Below are 21,257 nucleotides of genomic sequence, written 5' to 3'. Positions count from 1 at the left end.
GATAGTATGCAAGTGGAGTGCGGCGAGCTTGGTCGCTTTTGCTTTAGCAAACGGCAGACCTCAGCAAATGTTTTTTTGCAATAATTGCAGAGCGACGCACGTGCTGGGCATTCTGAACAAGGAAAGTCCCCAGAAAGAACAAGTAGCGACACTGGAAAATTCCGTCTCTAGCGGCGCGTACCGCTGCCTGGCCTCCGGACCTCGGGGTGCTTTGTGAGCTTCGGCTGCGTCGAGTTCGACTGGCGTAACTCCTTCGGCAGTTCCCTTTGCCGACGTTTTCTTTCTCGGCATCTCGCCACTGCTGCCACTGCGTTCAAGCCTCCTTTTGAGCTACAGCTTGGAATTATGCAAAACTGCTCCGAGAGGCGCTCTTCGACTTGAACAGACGGGTAGTTGCAATGCTTCTCAAGTCTGCATACTTCGGCGTAATAAGCGTCAACATTTTCACCATCTCCTTTAGTGCACTTACAAAAGCAAGAAGACTCATACAGCTCGTTAGTCGGGTGCACGAAGTGCTCGCTAAAACGCCGACGACGGTCTCGTGGGAAAGTAGCTCATGCGCAAAAAGCGAGAAAGTGTCGAGCAGTGGACGCTTTCGGGGCCCATACAGTATAAAGGTGAGCGTACTTGCACCTCGGCAGAGGCGTGGTAGACTCCTGAGACGGCTGCGTAGTCCTCGTAAAGTGTTGTCCACGTTGGCCAACACCCAGCGTTGATGAATGATGATGATGTTTGGTTTTTTATGGCGCAAGACCGACTGAAGGCAAAAGGCGCCAAAAGATGCTTAGTTCATTTGAGTGACATGGAAGTAAAAGTGAAACCTTTAAGTAAAAATAAACGAAGTAAAACACAAGCTAATGAAGATGACTGGTGCAAAGGGCCAGGTTGTCATGATGCACGATAAGAGATCAGATGTCAAAAATTGACATCCGTGAGAAACTTAAAAGCATGCTTGATAAAAAACATGGGCTCGTCTCCAAAAAAAAAAATGATGGGCGAAACGGGAGGTGTTGTCTGTATAGTTGTGGGAGATGTTTGCTTCGTGTTGTGTCAAGTGCCTTCCATTGAAGTAGCACATGGATCACGAATAGGGCCTCTCCACACCCGCTGCACATGGGTCTTGGAGATCCCGTGAGCACGTGGGACTGTGGTGCATGTGCGTGGTTCTTCCGTAATCGAGCCAGGTTAACTTCATTACGAATGTTGTGTTTGTCAGTGGTGCATGCTCCCAACAGTGGCTTTATAAAGTGTAGTTTGTTGTCTGTCTATTGATTCCAGTGTGCTTGCCATGTTGTGCGAAGATGTTCCCAGCGCTGGTGAAGTCCAACGCGTCGGGTTGCCGAAACGAAATCCCGAGCCACTTGCATTCAGGAATTGGTTGCTCACCGGCCATCATTTCTTCTTTTGCCTTAGTGAGGAGAAGCCACGGCGTGTATTCGCCCACTTCTGACACGATGTTGTGGTTTGGGCTGGCCCGGACGCTATGAAAGTCGGGGCCAATGTCACATATGCACTCTTCAGCGTCGCACCAAGTGATTTATTTCGACACACCCAGCCCAGTTCCGTTACGGGTGGCGCCACCAGACTGCTGGCTGAACACGGGTGACACCACAAAGGTAATGAGCAAGCGTACATGAGTGAGCTTACTTGCTCACTCATGTGGCAACCATCTCACCAAATGCAAAATCATCATAATTGTCATCATCATCATCAACAACGAGAACAACAACAGCCTATATACGCCCACTGCAGGGCAAACGCCTCTCCCACGGATCTCAAATTATCCCGGTCCTGTGCTAACGGCGACCAATTAACCCCCGCAAACTTCTTGATCACAACTGCCTGTCTAACTTTCCGCCGACCCCTGCCACGGTTGCCTTCTCTAAAGATCCACTCTGTGCCCTTGATGGCCAACGGTAACCTTGCCTTCACATTACATGCCTTGCCCATACCCACTTCTTAATTTCTACTTATATGTCCTTTGTTCCCTGACTCCCTCCGCTCTTTTTTTGTCCGTTAATGTTACAAATATCACATTCCGTTCCATTGCTCGCTGAGTCGTCCTCAATTTAAGTTGAACTCTCCTAGTGAGCCTCCTAGTTTCTGCCCCGTACGCGAGTACCGGCAAGATGCAGCTGTCATACACTTTCTTCTTCAGGGACCATGGTAGGCTGCCATTAATTAAACAATAATGCGAACCGAATGCACTCCACCCCATTCTGATCCTTCTAATTATCTCTGATGGTTGGGATCCGGGGTGACTATTTTGCCTAAGAAGATATATTCACTTACCAGGAGAAAAATCAGATGAACCTCAATATCATGATGCGCTTACCTAGGACGTGCGCGACTGTCTCAGTAAGGTTGCGCTTCACGTTGGTTTCCAAAGTGCAGTCATCGTCAAACGGGACAAAACTGCTGACCACTGGATTTTTCTGGTTTAAAAACTGGTCCATGACTTCCATGCAGGATCTGATTGGCTGGGGCATGGTTCCAAATATCTGTACGTCGTCTCCCATTTGTTTGTGAAACACGCCAACTTCTCCAATGGCTCCCCACTGAATGGCCGTACCTAGGCGAATACCAAAAAACCAAACGTGCTTAAGTGTCATTCAAAAATATGCGAGGCTCTCTTGTGAACAACACATGAAATGGAAGGACAGGTGTGGGGCTTCAGGTAATTAGCTAGTCGGCAGTCTTAAAAGTGAACGTTTGAATGAAGGTTCATTGCTCGGTTTACGTAATGTTCATCAGCCACAGACATACGTTCTGCAAGCAAATTTACGACAGGAAACGCTGATCTTGACACCCTTTAAAATATAAAGTTATAACTGCCAGTGACATGGCTAGCCATAACACCACCGAGAACAGGTTGCTTACATACATGCTTACGTACATTATGTGCATGTATGTTGCTAAAAGTTGATTGATTGATTGTAGGGTTTAACGCGCCGACGCAACGCAGGCGATGAGGCGCGCCGTAGTGGAGGGCTCCGGATTAATTTTGACCACCTGGGGATCTTTAACGTGCGCCGAAATCTCGCACACATGGGCGTTTTTGCTTTTCGCCTCCATCAGAAAAGCGACCGCCGCGGCCGGGAATCGAACCCGCGACCTTGTGCTCAGTAGCGCAACGCCTTAGCCACTGAGCCACCGCGGCGGGTTCGCTAAAAGTTGGCATCCCTCGTCTCGAGCAACAGTTTCTGTGTAAGCAACCTTTCAGAGTGGTTCAGTGATGTTGACATGGAGTCTTCGTAGGCGCTCATTTATTGAGTAACGCGACTCCTGGGGCATGGGGACTACAGACTGAGAGAGGAACGTGTTAGTAGTGTTAATATTTAGACCAACACACATTTTTCGCCTTGAAACATCGTCCCCATATACTGTGATATTAGCACTGTTGGGTGTGTTACCTCAGCTACACTGGCTTCCCCACCGGCCATAATTAGTATAATATGTTCGAGTGGCAGCACAACTCTTAAAGCTGTGATACTTTGAATTGGCGATGCTTATGTTTTCAGGTCATGTGGAAGGATTAAAGCTTGGAACGTTACGTACAGCGCATATAGCAGGGGATAATCATGAATAACCAAGCGGTATTTTCTGAGGAATACTTAGCGAATTCTTAGTTGGTACTCTTGCTGAATACCTCCAATCTATGTTTGTGTGTTTTCCACATGTGCGGCTTAGGAACACTAAAACACAGTCCTGTGAGTGGCGACCCGTGTCGTTTACACAGGAACTGAATAACATCGCTATACCACTCCTCCCAAGCTTGAGAGTAGCCTTTGAGATTTCTATGAAAGGTGCGAACACATTCATTACAGCCTATACACGCGTAATTTGGGGCACATAATAGTGGTTTCACTTTATTCATTCGGCTTTTAGTTTTCTTTTGTAATCACCCTTTCCAATGTTCCCTCCGTTCACCCTGAAATATAACACAAAGGACTTAGGTCATTCTGTGTTTTGTCGTACTTTAAGAATTCCGACGCCACTTCCCTCTCTATTTAGAGGAGCCATGAAGACAAAATATAGGTTTGTATTATTTGAAACATTAGCTATTGTATAGTGTCCTATGCGCTTTTTTGGCCGAAAACAAGGGTTCATTACCTGAGAAATAGGCAAATTAAGCCAAATGTTCTTCTCCTGCTTCGTCGTATGTTCCGCTACATCAACTGTGACATATGATGGGCAGCTATACAACCAGAGCTAGTGTATTACCTAAGGCTGCAACTGCTGACCAACCCCGTTGTTCATTTATTTATGTTTATTTATGTATTTGTTTGTTGATTCAAAATGCCCCTTAAAGTCCTCACGCATGAAGGTATTGCATAGGAGGTGGTCAACACAACAAAAAGGGATATTCACTGTAATAAACAAAACACGAAAGACCAGCGCATGCGCGCATACAAATAGTACAACGTAATAGTTGCTCCAAATTACACGTAAAAAGAAACATTAAAGGTACCCTGACTAAACTAAAATGAAAGTTGCGTAAAAATAAAAATGCCTCGACTACCGTCCGCCTGTCTAGACGGTGCAGCAATACCACTCGGGACCGCTGCTCGTACAATGCTTGCTTCTGAGCGGATATGTGCCTGGCGTATTTTGGTTAGGGTTGACAATAAATGCTTTATCGAACATAGGGTTTTCATCAGCAAACAAGGTCGCACAAGTGGCACTGCCGCTTATGCACGTTGGCCAGTGTCGGGCCCGAAAAGACAAACGCACCCGACGGCTGTGCAGTCTTCTCCTTCATAGTGCGCCCCATGCGCACTTGCACGTCTAGGTATAAATTGTATTCACTGGCGTGGCACGCACGCGGGCAACCCTGCATGTGTGCCACCGTGTATGGGTCCAAAGCGTCTGTGTTACCTCGGGCTCCACGTGAGGGCGCTACCTGTCCGTGCTGGCTACGACCGGTAAAGCACAGCACATGACAACGGCAAGAGCCATATCATGTTACAAACTGTGCCCCGCCGAACACAAAGTAGTACCTCGACACCAAATACTGTTGCCTGCTGAAACTTAGTATCTATCGCCAGACGGGGTTGAAATTCTCGCACGACTAGGTAGAGCGTAAAAACGTCGGAGCCTATGTACGCGTGCAAGTGCGTCGTGATGGTTCAACTCGCGCGCGTATGCTAGGGAAAGCTAAACGCGCCTTCAACGTCCGTGACCTGTTCAAGGACAACAGAATTATTATTGCCGACAATATCCCTGCGCCGAGCCCCCACTGAAGAGATTTGTTCACCGGGCGCTTGCGATTCGCCAGCGCTTGTGGCGACAGGTGAGTGGTATGACCGCGACACGCATCGGGAGGCAGACTCGCATGCACTAGCTGATACGCTACCATCGTATCTAAACCGACGTACGCGTGAAAGATTTCTTCAAAAGCATTATTTGGTCTTTGTACTCAACCACGCATTAGAGGGAACTTCTGACGACATGCATGGTCGCAGGCAACTGCAGCCTCGGCGTGCCATCGGCGTACCGTACGGCTGCGCGTTGTATTGCTTTCGTTTGCAGCCGCGGTTTCATTCTTCCTTCAAGCGGAGTTCTCGAGGGCAAGGAGAGTGCCACCACATAAGTATGTGACTACGCTTCATGGTATACCTGTGGAGACCGCGGCACAAAATCGGGTTAAACTGGGGCAGACGACACATACTGGTGTTTTTTTTTTCTGCGATGTGCGGGCGCAGTGCGCATACGCAGCCACAGCGGTCACTGACATGGCGGGTTCCCGTGTTGCAAAGCGAAGAAATCGCCCCCTCAACTTTTCAGCAAATAGCATCTATACGTTTTCTTTCATAACTCGAAGTGTTTAATACTCCATAGTTCTTGCTGCTTTGAAAATAATATGCACTAATAGCCTTTTCAGTTTGCGTTTTATTCATCGGTCTCGGCGAAACAAACGAAGCGGCTGATGATAGCTCTAAGTCCACTGCAGGAAAATAACTTGCAGTCGCATGCACATCCTTTGTTTTCCCTAACATATAGCTTATTTGAGTGACGTTTCCTGGAAAAGGACTGTCAGTATTATTGTAATGAGGGGTTCTATCGATTGAACCGAACTTGCACATTGTCTGCATGGCCACCTTAAAGATCACACGAAAGCAATTTTTACCTTGTCGACATATCGAAAACATTCCTTTAAGATGAGTGGGTCGCGTATTGGCAATGAAACAAGACACTGGTTTCTCGGGAGGACGGGTCATTATTTTCATACGAAAGCCTTTTTTGTGAGCGGGTTTAGCAGGTTGAAGCTACGTCTGGTCTGTAAGGCCAGCCATAGTGTAAGTCTGCAATTTTGTCCACGTGGTGATCTTTACCGCGCACCCGAATCTCCACATACAGGCATTTTCGCTGACCGCCTCTATCTGTAAAGCAGCCAGCATCGTCTTGACCGAACTCACGCCCCTGCCTCAGCGGCACAATGCAGCAGCCATTGAACCACCCTGGTGGTTAGGGCGATACACCTAAGTGTCCTACTCAGTGAAAAACTGTCACTGTTTCAGTATAGCAAAACCAAATGGCGCACGACAACCTAATTGAAAACACAATTGAGTTTGTTTAATATTTGAACCCTGGTCACCAGTATGGCCCAAGTGTTTTACCATTGTGCTACCTCCTCACGTGCCTAAGGTAGAACACTAAAGTACTGCATGCCGCGTCACGCGTGAACGCGACGGCGCGTGAGTAGAGCAAGGGGATTCCTGAAGCGCAGAACACTCATTCATTATAAGCTGTGGCGTGGGTCACCGGTCTACGTTTTGAATAATTTTTCCTCAAAAAGAAAGCAAAGTGCAGAGTGTTTGTCTGGTGAGGTTTAACGCGCCGACACTACACAGGCGATGAGGCGCGCCTAAGTGGAGGGCTCTGGATTAATTTTGACCACCAGAATATCTTCCCTCACGCGGTCAAAATGAAGTGGCTGCCCTCTACTACGGGACTGCAAAAAAGTGTAGTCTCAAACGGGCTGCCAGAGTAATTAGCCCTAGAACTGAAGAAACTGAGCTGAAAAACAGATGCCAATACAATGTTCCACCAAAGAATACTTTATCAAGTATCACCAGGATTCCGTCTTTTATGCACGTACGAAATTTTGAGTGCCCCGAGGAACAGTAACAGTCCGTACCCGCTCTGAACTACAGTTTGTGTTCATTACAAATGAACCAGTACAAAAAATGGCTGCAACTTAGCTCAGTTAACCTTGTATCATCATCATCATCATCATCACCAGCCTGTCTACGCCCACTGCAGGGCAAAGGCCTCTCCCATTCTCCAATTACCTCGGTCCTGTGCCAACTGTGACCAATTTATCCCCGCAAACTTCTTGATCTCATCTGCCCATCTAACTTTCTGCCGCCCCCTGCAGCGCTTGCTTTCTCTGGGGATCCACTCTGTTACCCTTAATGACCAGCGGTTATCTTGCCTTCGCATTACAAGCTCTGCCCACGTCCATTTCTTCTTCTTAATTTCTACTAATATGTCTTTAACACCAGTTTGCTCCCTGACCCACTCCGCTCTCTTCTTGTCCCCTAATGTTACACCTATCATTTTCCGCTTCATTGCCCGCTGAGTCGTTCTCAATTTAAGTTGAACCCCCTTGGTGAGCCTCCAAGTTTCTGCCCCGTAGGTGAGTACCGGTAAGATGCAGCTGTCATACACTTTCTTTTTCAGCGACAATGGTAGGCTGCTATTCATTATCTGAGAATGTCTGCCATATGCACCCCACCCCATTCTGATCCTTCTAATTATCTCTGCCTCATGGTTGGGATCTGGGGTCACAACTTGGCCTAAGTAGATATATTTGCTTACCACTTCCACTGCCTCGCCACCTATCTCAAACTGCTGTGCTGTCCCGAGGTTATTGATCATTACTTTAGTTTTCTGCATATTAATTTTCAGGCCCACGGTTCTACTCTGTTCGCCCAGTGCGGAAAGCATGCTTTGCAATTCGTCCCCCGAGTTACTTAGCAAGGCAACGTCATCAGCAAATCTGAGGATACTAAGGTATTCTCCATTAGCCCTTACTCCCACCTGTTCCCAATCCAACGTTCTGAATACTTCTTGTAAGCATGCTGTGAATAACATTGGAGAGATTGTGTCTCCCTAATTACCAGACCTGCTGCCCTTTCGTTAATGCTATAGTATTTTTCTATGTTGCCAGCTATGCTTTTATTGACTAGAAATCCCACTCCCAGTTCTCTTCTGTCCTCTAGACCCCGGTAACATAGGACTTGTCCATTTTTCAGCACCGTAAATGCCTCGCCTGCCCTCCTAGCCTCGCTAAGCCCTATTACATCCAATTTAATGCCCTCTAATTCCTCGAACAACACCTCGAGACTTGCTTCGCTAGATAAGGTTCGCGCGTTAAACGTTGCCAGGTTCAGATTCCATTGGCGGCCTGTGCGGATCTAGGGATTCTTAGCACCCTCTGCTGCGTCACAGGTCTGACCGCCGCCGTGGTCAGTTGCTTCGCAGCCGCTGGGGACTGAGGGCCGAGGGTTTCATGGGAGGTTGTGGCCGTTACTACACCAGGGTGGCCAATCCTGCTCTGGTGAGGGAGTGCATTGCCGGCAATGGTTGACCGGGTCAGGCCGCACCCCAAGCCCCTCTGTGCGATTCCATCAATACGCGGATTTTTTTTTAAAATTCGGTGGGAATTGTCGGCACCGGGATTCGAACCACGGTCCTTCTGCACGCGAGGCGGGTGTTCTACCTCTACGCCATCGCCGCCGCTATATATGCGACCTTGTATATGCAAAGCAAAAGCTTGGCTTAGTCTTGTTGGGTCTTGCTTTCGCTTCGTTAACCTTGGATTTAGCTGTATGGCCGACCACGTGTCAAAGCCGTTCGGTTCTATGCAACGCTCTCAGACGTAGACCGGGCGAACGCGGCGTTCATTCATGGCGAACGCACTGTTCCTCTTCGCCGGACGCGAGGCGAGTCACATGGCCCGAACTGACCCAGCGCCGCATGCATGGGAGGCTGCGGGGTGGTCGGCTGCCTCGGCCGCAGCGGCGCTGGCGCAGGCGCCGACAGCAGACCCGGCGAATCACGCGATGCGGTTGGAGGGGTGTGTCGCCGGGGGCGTGTCACCGTTCAAAAGGTCATCTTGCGCATCCTCCTCCAAATCGCTGGACAACAGTAGTAAAACCTTGCTCGTAAAATTGATCAGCCCACGCGTTTGTCTTTGCTCTCCGACGGAGAGGCAGAGCATGTTTCCTTTTGTATACAACAGGATACCGCCGTACGAAGGTAGGCATTTTAACACCAATAGCTTGGGGACCTGCGGCAGGGGCCCGAAAGGGACGACGTCAAAGTTCAACAGGAAGGTCATTAGCGTATTTCCAGAAGCTTCAAAAAGACACTTCGCGTTGTTAAAAGTTGTACGCTTCTTGGTAAGTTTGTGAAAAAACAACGTGAAATGAATATATTGCCGGGAGGTCCTCACCTGGCAGTCCTTCTGCCACACGCCGCTCACAGATTTGTTCCATGAAGGAATTGGCGTAGCCGTAATTGCTCTGTCCAACCTTGCCCCGCCCAGACACACCGGATGAAAAGACGACAAACTGGTCCAGCTCAGGGCACAACTGCCGGGAAAATTCGTCCAAGAGCTGTGTGCCGTCAATCTTTGGCCTGCACACTGCCTCGAATGATTCAGGAGTCAACTTTTCGAATAAAGCATTGCGAAGTACCTGCAAAAGCACAGAATTCATCGCAGGCATTATCACCAGTTTGGTAAAAGTATTAGAAACATACTGCCACTTTGCGCGCTCTAGCAATATGATTGGCTGTAAACGCTGACGCAAAACATTTCGTTACCGTTATTATCGATTGTCAACTACAGACTGTACCATTTCTTCCAGCAATATTTCCAGCCTCACGCAAATCCCTGGGTAGGTGGAGGTGACACAATGTAATAGACATCGATATAAAATTAAATATATATATATATATATATATATATATATATATATATATATATATATATATATATATATATATATATATATATACTTTGATTGCGAGAAGGGCTGTCTTTGGTTGCCGTAGCAAATAGTAAAAAATGGGTATAGCTTCTAACAAAACTGTTTATTGGTCGACGTTTCGATCGGATGCCGATCTTTCTCAAGACAACATTTCGTATTTCTGTGCACGTATTTATAAGCTCGTCGTCCAACGACGCCGAAAAAAGAGAGAGGGGGGATTTGGGGAGAGAGGTAGCAACAAACACGCTCTCGGCGAGGTGAGGTGAAGGTTTGCAAAAAGAGAGAGGAAAAAAAAAGAAAACGCAAAACCAAAAACAAACCTAAACATGCAGAAAAGGGAGAGGAGTACACAACTCTTTCAAAAACTGTCCTCCATCGTTCGTCAGCTTGTAGAACGAGTGACAGGTAGCGCCCACTTCAGAGGGGGGCCGCTCTGCTTAAAAAACGAAAGCGCAAAGCAGTAACAGGGACGCTCTCACACCATCACTGGGAGGCACAGAATTCTAATGGTCACTGACCTTACGGGAAGAGTTTACAGGAAGCGGTCGCAGCCGCACTCATATCTCAGTGACGCCAACCCCACAAAACAAACAGGCAGGCTCGTTAAGAGTGTAGGTACGATCTCCGCACTGTGGCTCAAAGCATGCACGATTCTGCCTACCGGCAGGACGGGCGAGTGCCATTCATCATTCTTAGCTCTATTCTTCTGCCCTGCCCGGGCAGCCGACAGGGTCGTCCCTGACCATGAACCAGGGAGAAGGAGCTTAACTAATCCTCTAACCGCACGCGGGAGTCGCGCGGGTCCTTTGTTGGAGTAAACGGCGGCGGGCGCCTCGATGTTGTTTGTGGCATATGCCGCCTGTGCGGACACCCCAGGAAGGGAATAAATAAAATAAGAATAGCTTGATTACTTCTTTAAACAACACAGAGACTTAATTTAGATAGGGGATTATTCTGCAGCCAGATTATCAACAGCATGTATAGACGACATAATGCCCGGGCTAACATTCATTCCTGCCTTTACGGTGTTGAATTTGTCCTCTCTCTTTTTTGCAAACCTTCACCTCACCTCGCCGAGAGCGTGTTTGTTGCTACCTCTCTCCCCAAATCCCCCCTCTCTCTTTTTTCGGCGTCGTTGGATGACGAGCTTATAAATACGTGCACAGAAATACGAAATGTTGTCTTGAGAAAGATGGGCATCCGATCGAAACGTCGACCAATAAACAGTTTTGTTAGAAGCTATACCCATTTTTTACTATATATATATATATATATATGTGTGTGTGTGTGTGTGTGTGTGTGTGTGTGTGTGTGTGTGTGTGTGTGTGTGTGTGTGTGTGCGTGCGTGCGTGCGTGCGTGTGTGTGTGTGTGTGTGTGTGTGTGTGTGTGTGTGTGTGTGTGTGTGTGTGTGTGTGTGTGTGTGTGTGTGTGTGTGTGTGTGTGTGCGTGTGTGTGTAGAGATAGAGAGAGAGAAATTAAGGGTACGTAGTCAAGCAAGCAAGCCAAGGAAAGCAAAGAGGATTATGTGGTAGGTCATTTCTTCTTGAACAAGATAAACGTTTTAGGAAGACAACGTGGAGAAAAACATGCCCGCCCGGGCGGATCCCTACCCACGACCTTCAGAATAAAATTCTGGTGCGATGACCACTTGCTATGGGCGGGTCTGTGCTCCCCTCCACTTTCTTTAGCGTTTAGGTTACGGTTATTATTTCCTGCGCTTGAGGGTGGTAGCAAGCGCCACACTGACTATTCGGGGTCAAGGGGACCTTCTTTTTAATCTTCGGGCCGTTGCCAGAGTGTCCACAACATGTCGGGAGCGGTAGACCAGCGTTGAACCCTCTCAAGCTATCGATTGCACCAACACTGCCAGATCAGAGACCATATCAGAGGCATCCAGATGAGAAATTTGGGGCTCATTGAAGGACAGAAATTAGTGTAGGCAGTTAAGCAATCCAAGGAAAGTAAAGAGGAATACATGGCAAGTCATTTATTCTGCTTGAAACGGATACACTTTTAAGAAGACAGAAAGAAAGTAGAGAAAAACAAGCTCGCCTTGTTGGATTCGAACCCACGACCTCTAAATCACGCGTCTGGTGAACATGTTTACACTATCTTGTGATGTCATTGCAGACGTCATAAAAACACATTATTTGGCGGGAGATCAAAATTTTAACTCAAATTGATTAATTTCACAGTGAATATAGCATTGCTTGCTTCGGGACAAGTGCTGGGGCACTACAAAACACGATATCTTTCGAATAAAACACACTTGCATTTTCTCTGCATGGCGCCTTCAAGGGTAAACGTTGGTCCGCAGCTTCCGATATGTCGTCGGCGCTCCAGTCACGACCCAGGGGTTGTGACTTGAAGAAGAATAAAGGACTTACGATATGTTCACGTTTGCTTTCCTTGGCTTGCTTGACTGCCTACCCTTATTTCAGTCTTCATTCAGCGAGCCCCCTCATTTCCCAGTCTCATTCACAATACACACACACACACACACACACACACACACACACACACACACACACACATATATATATACACGAGAGGGTAGACACACGTATGAAAACGATGATCGAACTAACGTTTCGACCGGGGTCCGGTCTTCGTCAGAGTAAACTTCGGTAATTGAGCGCACTGAATATATAGGCTCGAAATGATAAAGGCTGACGAATAGTCTTGCCACTTTGCAGATACAAATCAACAATAATAAAATAAGAAGAGCACACGTGGTGTTTGTACACGTGTGAATTAACATGACGTTTTCAAATACAGAACTTGTACGGAATATCGGAACGGATCAGGGAGGATCAACAACTACCCTTTAGAAAGAAAATGATAACGTTCGGGGATTACAGCTTAGCACTTAATACGCAAACACATCAGGAGCAGTTTGTAGATATAAAAAAGAAAGAAAAGATGTCATCGTTTCTGGAAACATTTCATATCGCTTCCGTTCGCGTAACCACACAAATGAATCGGTAAAGCCTCATTGAAAAAGGTGGCTCTGCTTCTACGGTTCCAATGGGGAGAATGCAATGACGCCAGCACATCAGGGCAAGAGGCACGTTAACGTTCCTACACTTTCATTGATACCCCGTTTGACTGTGTTAAATTTATGAATTAAAAAAGACTCAGGCACTTCCCTTTCGTGATGCGAACGGAAACCTGATTCCAGTATAGTAGCCCTAATTTTTTCGAAAGAGTGACCGGGAATATTTACATGCTTAGACAAAGGAAGCCCCGGAGAGGAACGTGCGTGCGCCCGGTGGTTATTAAAACGGAGCCTGAAAGACGTCTCGGTTTGGCCGATATACTGGAGTGCGCAGACTGAGCACTCTAGGAGATATACTACATTCGACGCATCGCAGTTAAAATTGCCTTTAATTTTTAAGGAAAAGTCAGAAGCTGTGCTGTTTACCGTTAGTGACGAGGTCATATGGGCGCACACTTTGCAACGAGCTTTTTGGCAAGGAGAACATCCATGCGAAGATGGCGATGCGATCGTGGAAGAGGTCAGCATGTCCCGTAGGTTTTTTGAACGGCGATAGACTACACGCGGTGGTTCTTTAAAAATGCTTCTAAGTCGCTCACTTTGCATAAGGATATTGTTACGGGACTAAGGTGGACAATGCCTGACAGCTCTTTGAAACAACGACGATGACGACGACGACGACGAAGTGTCTGGCGCGAACCTTGCGCGAGCTCTATCATGGCCGCACTGTACATAATGTGAATAGAATGTGAATAATGTGAATGTACACTGTACATAATGTGAATGCGCCGGAGATCTGGGCGGGGGGACGTCGTCGGCTATACGTCTGGTCATGGCTGGTCAGTTCGTCTGGTCTCGGCGGGGCATGGGCAGGGGACACGGGGCTGGGGAATGTCGCGTCCGTGGCTCACCGGGGCTGGGGCGGCCGACGCTTTCCAAGAGCCAGGGTGAGACCGCATCAAGAGACAAGACGGGGTGAAGCTCGGGGCCGGGATGGGACTAAAACCCGCACCCTCCACCAAAATGTTACGTGGCGGCAGGACACAGATGAGACGAACGATGCGATGGAGTGAAGCGATCTATTCACATTATGTACAGTGCGGCCATGATAGAGCTCGCGCAAGGTTCGCGCCAGACACTTCGTCGTCGTCGTCGTCATCGGCGTTGTTTCAAAGAGCTGTCAGGCATTGTCCACCTTAGTCCCGTAACAATATTATGATGCTTCTTTAAAATACCTGTGACTTTCGGCGCAGACGCCGAGTGGGTGAGAACGAGATTGGGTTGTGAATCAGCCGTTGTGTTATTCTGCGGTTCGAGAAGCGTTTTGCGGTCCAGGGAATCCGCGCGCTTCAGAGCATCGTCAATTAATTCTTGAGGGTAGTTTTGCTTGATTAGAGATTCCCGGAGTTTGCCGCAGTTATCAACAAAATCTGATTGCTCAGAGCATATTCTTTTGAAACGAAGAGCTTGGCTGTATGGTATACTAGTTTTATTGTGTTTAACATGGCAGCTTTCGAAGTGCAGATACTGATGCCTGTCAGTGGGCTTTCTATAGAGTTTAGTCGACAATTTTCCATTGACTAGGGACACGGTTACGTCGAGAAAGTTAATTGTAGATTCTGAGATATTGTGCGAGAAGTTACTAGACGGGTGGGCGTTATTAAAATCAGCTATAAAGGAATAAAGCTCAGATTCCCCATGTTGCCAAATTAAGAAGATATCATCGATAAAACGCCTGTAGAAAAAGGGTTGAAGGCAGCGGTCGGCAAGAAATTTGTCTTCCAGAACACCCATAAAGATACTTGCATAGTTAGGGCCTATTCTTGTGCCCATAGAAGTTCCACTTACTTGAAGGTAGTGTTCATCGGAAAATTGAAAATTGTTTAATTCAAGTATTAATTTGAGCATGGTTGCTAGCCCGGACCTGTCAATCGGTTTGTCATCATCTGAGCGTTCATATAAGTTAAGAACAGCCTTTATACCGTCTGCGTGCGGTATGTTAGTGTAAAGCGATGCCACATCAAGAGTTACAAGAAGTGAACCATGCGGAATTTTAAGATCGGCTATATCAGATAGGAAGTGATTCGTGTCTTTAATGAAAGACGCCAGAGTTGGAGGTATTTTGTTAATGAGGTTATCAACAAAGCGCGAAAGATTCTCAGTCACAGTGCCTATTCCAGAAATAATGGGACGCCCCGGGTTGTCTTTTTTTATGAATTTTGGGTAACAGATAAAATCGACCAGCAACAGGGCTGAGTGGGAGGAGCGATTTAGCAAGATTCGAAGTTATATTCCCTGTCTCTAAGAGGCTCTTAAGAGTATTTTCGATTGTGGCTTTGAATTCTAAGGTTGGGTCGTAATCAAGGCGCCTGTAGAAGGAACTATCAGCAAGTTGCCTGTGGGCTTCATTGACATAGTCACTGGTATTCATTATAACAATGGCGCCTCCTTTATCGGCAGGCTTAATAATAATATCACAACGCTCTCTCAGTTTATCAATAGCTGCGGTTTCATTACTAGAAAGATTTCTGCGGAAAGATCTGCGGCCTTGGTAGCTTTCGATAACATCCTGCTGTACTGCTTTAATGTAAATATCAAGGAACTTATCCCGTTGGGTTGGTGGGGTCCAATGTTTGCAGGAAGGGAGTAACGAAGGTTCAGGATTTGAAGCGGGACGGTCGTGAAAAAATTCTCGCAGGCGCATGCTCCGTGCGAAATTATCTAAATCTTTGAGTAACTGGAACTCGTTATAACCGCCAGTGGCCGGGCAAAAACTTAACCCGCGCGACAAGACACTAGTTTCTGCGTCGGATAAATCTACGCTCGACAAGTTGACAATGTTTCCACTAGATAGGCGATCAGGTTTTGCGCTGAAATTAGGTTGACGACCAATCGGGGCAGATGCAGGGGGGTACTCAATATTTAAAGGGGATATACCATCGCGCGATAACTTTCTGGCCTTCGTTTCATTGATTTCGTGCAATTTTTTCTGCCTATATATTTCCAACGCGTCGCATTCGAATGGCGTTAGCTCAGATGCGCGTCGTAATTGATTCTCTTTGTTAAGCAAGTCTTTACTGTGTGACTGGTAGTGATTAATAAGGACAGCTGCTAGTCCAAGAGAAGCATCCTTTAGTATCTGCTCCCATTTAGAAGCGTTATTTGCGGACATTTGGGAAGTAGCGGGATTTACGTAAATTCTTAAACCTTTCGGAAGTATACCGTTGTCTATGTACGTCTTGAGAGTTGACGCATGCATTTCGTAACGAGTTCGCTTCTCGAGAACCTTCCGTATTCGTAAAAAATGGCTAGATAATACTGAAGACAAAGTGTTACCAGGATGTGGCGCGGCTAGTCACTTCGATGCCGCGGCTTTGGCGCCGTCCTTACGGAGATATATATATATATATATATATATATATATATATATATATATATATATATATACGGATATATATATATATATATATATATATATATATATATATATATAACACAGAAATAAGGGTTGGCAGTCGAGAAAACCTCGGAAAGCAAAGGGGAGGATGTGGTAGATCATTGAAACAGATTAAGAACTTGGAAAGAAAGAAAGAAAGTGAAGAAAAAATGCCCGCCAGGTGGGATCCGAACCCACGACCTCCAGAATACCGGTCTGGTGCGATAACCACTACGCTACCGGCGGGGCGATTTTCCCATTCACTTTCTGGGGTATTTATGTTAGGTATGTTTGTTTCCTGTGCTTGGGGGTGGTAGCCAGCGCCATTCGGACTAATCGGGGTGAAGGGGACCTTCTTTTTAACCCCCGGGTCGTGACTCGAGTGCCTACGACATGTCCAGAGTGGTCGACCAGCTTTGAACCCTCTTAAGCTCCCTTTGGCAACAAGACTGCCAGAACAGAGGCCCTCGCTATGCATGTAGCGAATCAGAATAGGAAATGAGGGGCTCGTTGAAAATAACACAGAAATAAGGGTTTGCAGTCGAGAAAACCTCGGAAAGCAAAGGGGAGGATGTGGTAGATCATTGAAACAGATTAAGAACTTGGAAAGAAAGAAAGAAAGTGAAGAAAAAATGCCCGCCAGGTGGGATCCGAACCCACGACCTCCAGAATACCGGTCTGGTGCGATAACCACTACGCTACCGGCGGGGCGATTTTCCCATTCACTTTCTGGGGTATTTATGTTAGGTATGTTTGTTTCCTGTGCTTGGGGGTGGTAGCCAGCGCCATTCGGACTAATCGGGGTGAAGGGGATCCCACCTGGCGGGCATTTTTTCTTCACTTTCTTTCTTTCTTTCCAAGTTCTTAATCTGTTTCAATGATCTACCACATCCTCCCCTTTGCTTTCCGAGGTTTTCTCGACTGCCAACCCTTATTTCTGTGTTATTTTCAACGAGCCCCTCATTTCCTATATATATATATATATATATATATATATGTGTGTGTGTGTGTGTGTGTGTGTGTGTGTGTATATATATATATATATATATATATATGTATATATATATATATATATATATATCTATAAATATATATATATAGGGCCTCTGTTCTGGCAGTCTTGGTGCCATAGGGAGCCTAAGAGGGTTCTACGCTGGTCGACCACTCTCGACATGTGGTAGACAATCTAGTCATGTGCCGGGCGTTCAAAAGAAGGTCCCCTTCACCCCGAGTAGTCCGAGTGGCGCTGGCTACCACCCCTAGTGCAGGAAATAAAAATACCTTAACATAAATACCCCAGAAAGTGGACAACTCCTGCCCTCCACCACTTCTCAAGCACACAGTCGACGCACCGGTAGCCAGTTGAGGTGGTTTATTCGCAGGGGTGAAGCCGATAGGACCGCAGGTCCGAGCTTTGAGATAGCCAAGCTCGTTTTTCCGCGCATGCACCTTCTAGGGTTCATTGTCTTCCATGCCACGCCTTTGGCGCATATCCCCGAGTCTGGACATAATACTACCTTCCCCTTCCACGTGGTTGATGATGGTGCGGCGCATACCCCGATGTCTTGATAGCCTGTTGCGTCTGTTGATTATTCTAGTTACAGAATATATATAAATATATATATATATATATATAAATATTCTGACAAAGGCTTAAAACCATTCCTTTTTTGACGTGTGTCCCTTTTTTTCATATATATACATATATGTAGTGCTAAGTAACTCGGGGGACGAATTGCAAAGCATGATTTCCGCACTGGGCGAACAGAGTAGAACCGTGGGCATGAAAATTCATATGCAGAAAACTAAAGTAATGATCAATAACCTCGGGACAGCAGAGCAGTTTGAGATAGCTGGCGATGCAGTGGAAGTGGTAAGCGAATATATCTACTTAGGCCAAGTTGTGACCCCAGATCCCAACCATGAGGCAGAGATAACTAGGAGGATCAGAATGGGGTGGGGTGCATATGGCAGACATTCTCAGATAATGAATAGCAGCCTACCATTGTCGCTGAAGAAGAAAGTGTATGACAGCTGCATCTTACCGGTACTCACCTACGGGGCAGAAACTTGGAGGCACACTAAGAGGGTTCAACTTAAATTGAGAACGACTCAGCGGGCAATGGAGCGGAAGATGATAGGTGTAACATTAAGGGACAAGAAGAGAGCGGAGTGGGTGAGGGAGCAAACTGGTGTTAAAGACATATTAGTAGAAATTAAGAAGAAGAAATGGACGTGGGCAGGGCATGTAATGCGAAGGCAAGATAACCGCTGGTCATTAAGGGTAACAGAGTGGATCCCTAGAGAAGGCAAGCGTTGCAGGGGACGGCAGGCGGCAGAAAGTTAGATGGGCAGACGAGATCAAGAAGTTTGCGGGGATAAATTGGTCACAGTTGGCACAGGACCGAGGTAATTGGAGAATAATGAGAGAGGCCTTTGCCCGGCAGTGGGCGTAGATAGGCTGGTGATGATGATGATAATATATATATATATATATATATATATATATATATATATATATATATATATATATATATATATATATATATATATATATATATATATATATATACTTCGGCAAAGTTGGCGCGGCTCACTCAAACTCACAATTTTTTTTTCGAATCATCAGTCACTCACACTCAGACTCACAGCTGAGCAGCACATCTGCGCTCACTCAAACTCAAACTCACCTTGAGCGCGAAACTCAGAACTCTCTCGAACTCAAAACTCAAAATGTACTCAGAACTCAAAATGTACTCAAACTCAAAGTGTACTAAACTCAAAATGGACTCAACATACAAAATGTACTCAAACTCAAAATGGACTCAAAACTCAAAATGTACTCAAAACTCAAAATGTACTCAAAACTCACAATGTACTCAAACTCAAAATATACTCAAAACTCAAAATGTACTCAAAACTCAAAATGAACTCAGAACTCAAAATGGGCTGAGAACTCAAAATGTACTCAAAACTCAAGACTCAGAACTCAAAATGGGCTGAGAACTTAAAATGAATTCAGAACTCAAATGGCCTCACAAGTCTCTCATGCTAGGAATTTACTCGGGGTCAGATGGACTCTGATTTAATTAGCAGTCAGTGTTTTCAAGTTCACGTTTGGTAAAAATATTACGGGTGCAAATTCGTGAGCTCAAACACTTGCATTCGCCACACATGACACCGTAGCTCCTGTAAGGTCGGAAACAATTTTTGTTGCAGATATAATACAGCTATACCTGCTGCCCATGAAGAGTAGCGGTGGTTGGAAGCAATTGTACGTTATATTCGATACCAAACTCTTGATGTAGGCTCCGTGTTCGTGTTCATGACAAAGGCGGTCCAGGCGCGTTGGTGTCCTGGGTCCCCAGGTCGAAACAAGCAAGATTGGGTGAGGGGACGTGCCCTCACTGCTCCGTTCATTTATGTCGAAGCTGTTTAGGTTTACGGTTTCGTGCATTCTTGCTCTGCATCCTGATAAAGCACCTTGTGTCAAAGCGAACTGTCCCTGCGAATCTCTGAAGCGCGAGGCGTTCATGGATGTACCTTCGCTGTTTTATTGCGTAGCATTCTTTGCCGACTACACCCCTCCCACTATCCCCGCCATGATCTTGTAACGCCCTGCATATACGCAAAAATGCAGATATCACGGAAGTTCAACCTGTAATCCTTATAAACGCGTAAATGTAGAGAATTGATAAAACTAAATGTTAAAAATGTAAAAAAGAAATAAGAAAAATATCGGAAATGGCGAACCGTGTAACATGGGAGTCATAGATCGTCTCAGACTGAGTGAAAATGCAGAGAGGTGTGGCGCTAAAGAATGTGGGGTATCAAATAGAGGGTCTCGAGGAGGGAAATCACGTGGGATAAACAAGAAAGTGCCTCGTTGTTTGCTGAGGCACTTTTGCTAGGTGGGATGAGCTCTCGTAGCTCGGAAAAACACCACGCTGTCGTAAGCAATGAAGGCCACCGTACCCAGCTGTTAACTTCCAGCATGCACGCGTGTGTCAGTGTGTGTGTGTTAGAGAGAGTGCATGAGTGAGAGAGTGAGAGAGTGTGAGAGAGTGTGAGAGAGAGTGAGCGAGAGAGAGTGAGTGAGAGTGAGTGAGAGAGAGTGAGAGTGAGAGAGTGAGAGTAAGAGAGTGATAGAGTGACAAAGTATGAGTGAGAGTGAAAGAGTGTGTGAGAGTGAGAGAGAGTGAGAGAGAGTATAAGAGTGAGAGAGAGTGTGTCAGAGTGAGAGAGTGTGAGAGTGAGACTGTGAGAGTGTGAGTGAGAGAGAGTGAGAGAGAGTGTGTGAGAGAGAGTGAGAGTGAGAGAGTGAGTGAGAGACTGAGAGTGAGTGAGAAAGTGAGAGTCAGAGTGAGTCAGAGTGTGAGAAAGCGTGAGAGTGAGAGTGATAGCGTGAGAGTGTGAGAATGAGTGTGAGTGAGAGAGTGAGAGTGAGAGTGAGTCAGAGTGTGAGAGAGTGTGAGAGTTAGAGCGTGAGTGTGAGAGTGAGTGTGAGAGTGCGAGAGTGAGAGTGTGAGAGTGTGAGATTGAGAGTGAGAGTGAGAGATTGAGACAGTGAGAGAGTGAGAGTGTTAGTGTGAGAGTGCGAGAGTGCGAGAGTGAGAGAGTGTGAGAGTGTGAGAGTGAGATTGAGAGAGTGAGAGATTGAGACAGTGGGAGTGTGAAAGTGAGAGTGTGAGAGTGAGAGTGAGTGTGAGTGTGAGTTTGAGAGTGTGAGTGAGAGGGAGAGTGAGAGTGTGAGTGTGAGCGTGAGTGTGAGTGAGAGTGAGAGTGTGAGCGTGAGTGTGAGTGTGAGTGAGACTGAAGGCG

At 46.5% G+C, this 21,257-nt stretch overlaps 1 protein-coding gene across 1 annotated transcript in view; it reads right to left on the bottom strand.

The window, feature by feature from the left end:
* The window catches only part of LOC144147137 (fatty acid synthase-like), a 243,513-nt gene that overhangs the window by 21,488 nt on the left and 200,768 nt on the right, over window positions 1-21,257 (bottom strand). Inside the window, exons 17-18 of the mRNA XM_077679209.1 lie at window positions 9,464-9,707; window positions 2,336-2,572 (exon numbers count right to left, since the gene is read on the bottom strand). Coding sequence (XP_077535335.1) covers window positions 2,336-2,572; window positions 9,464-9,707 — 481 coding nt within the window. The remainder of the gene's footprint in view (window positions 1-2,335; window positions 2,573-9,463; window positions 9,708-21,257) is intronic.

This window comes from Haemaphysalis longicornis, unplaced genomic scaffold (assembly GCF_048455015.1).
Source record: "Haemaphysalis longicornis isolate Haplotype H1 unplaced genomic scaffold, Haemaphysalis longicornis Haplotype H1 scaffold_7, whole genome shotgun sequence".
Lineage (NCBI taxonomy): Eukaryota > Metazoa > Arthropoda > Arachnida > Ixodida > Ixodidae > Haemaphysalis > Haemaphysalis longicornis.
This window is presented reverse-complemented; position numbering and strand designations above follow the sequence as displayed.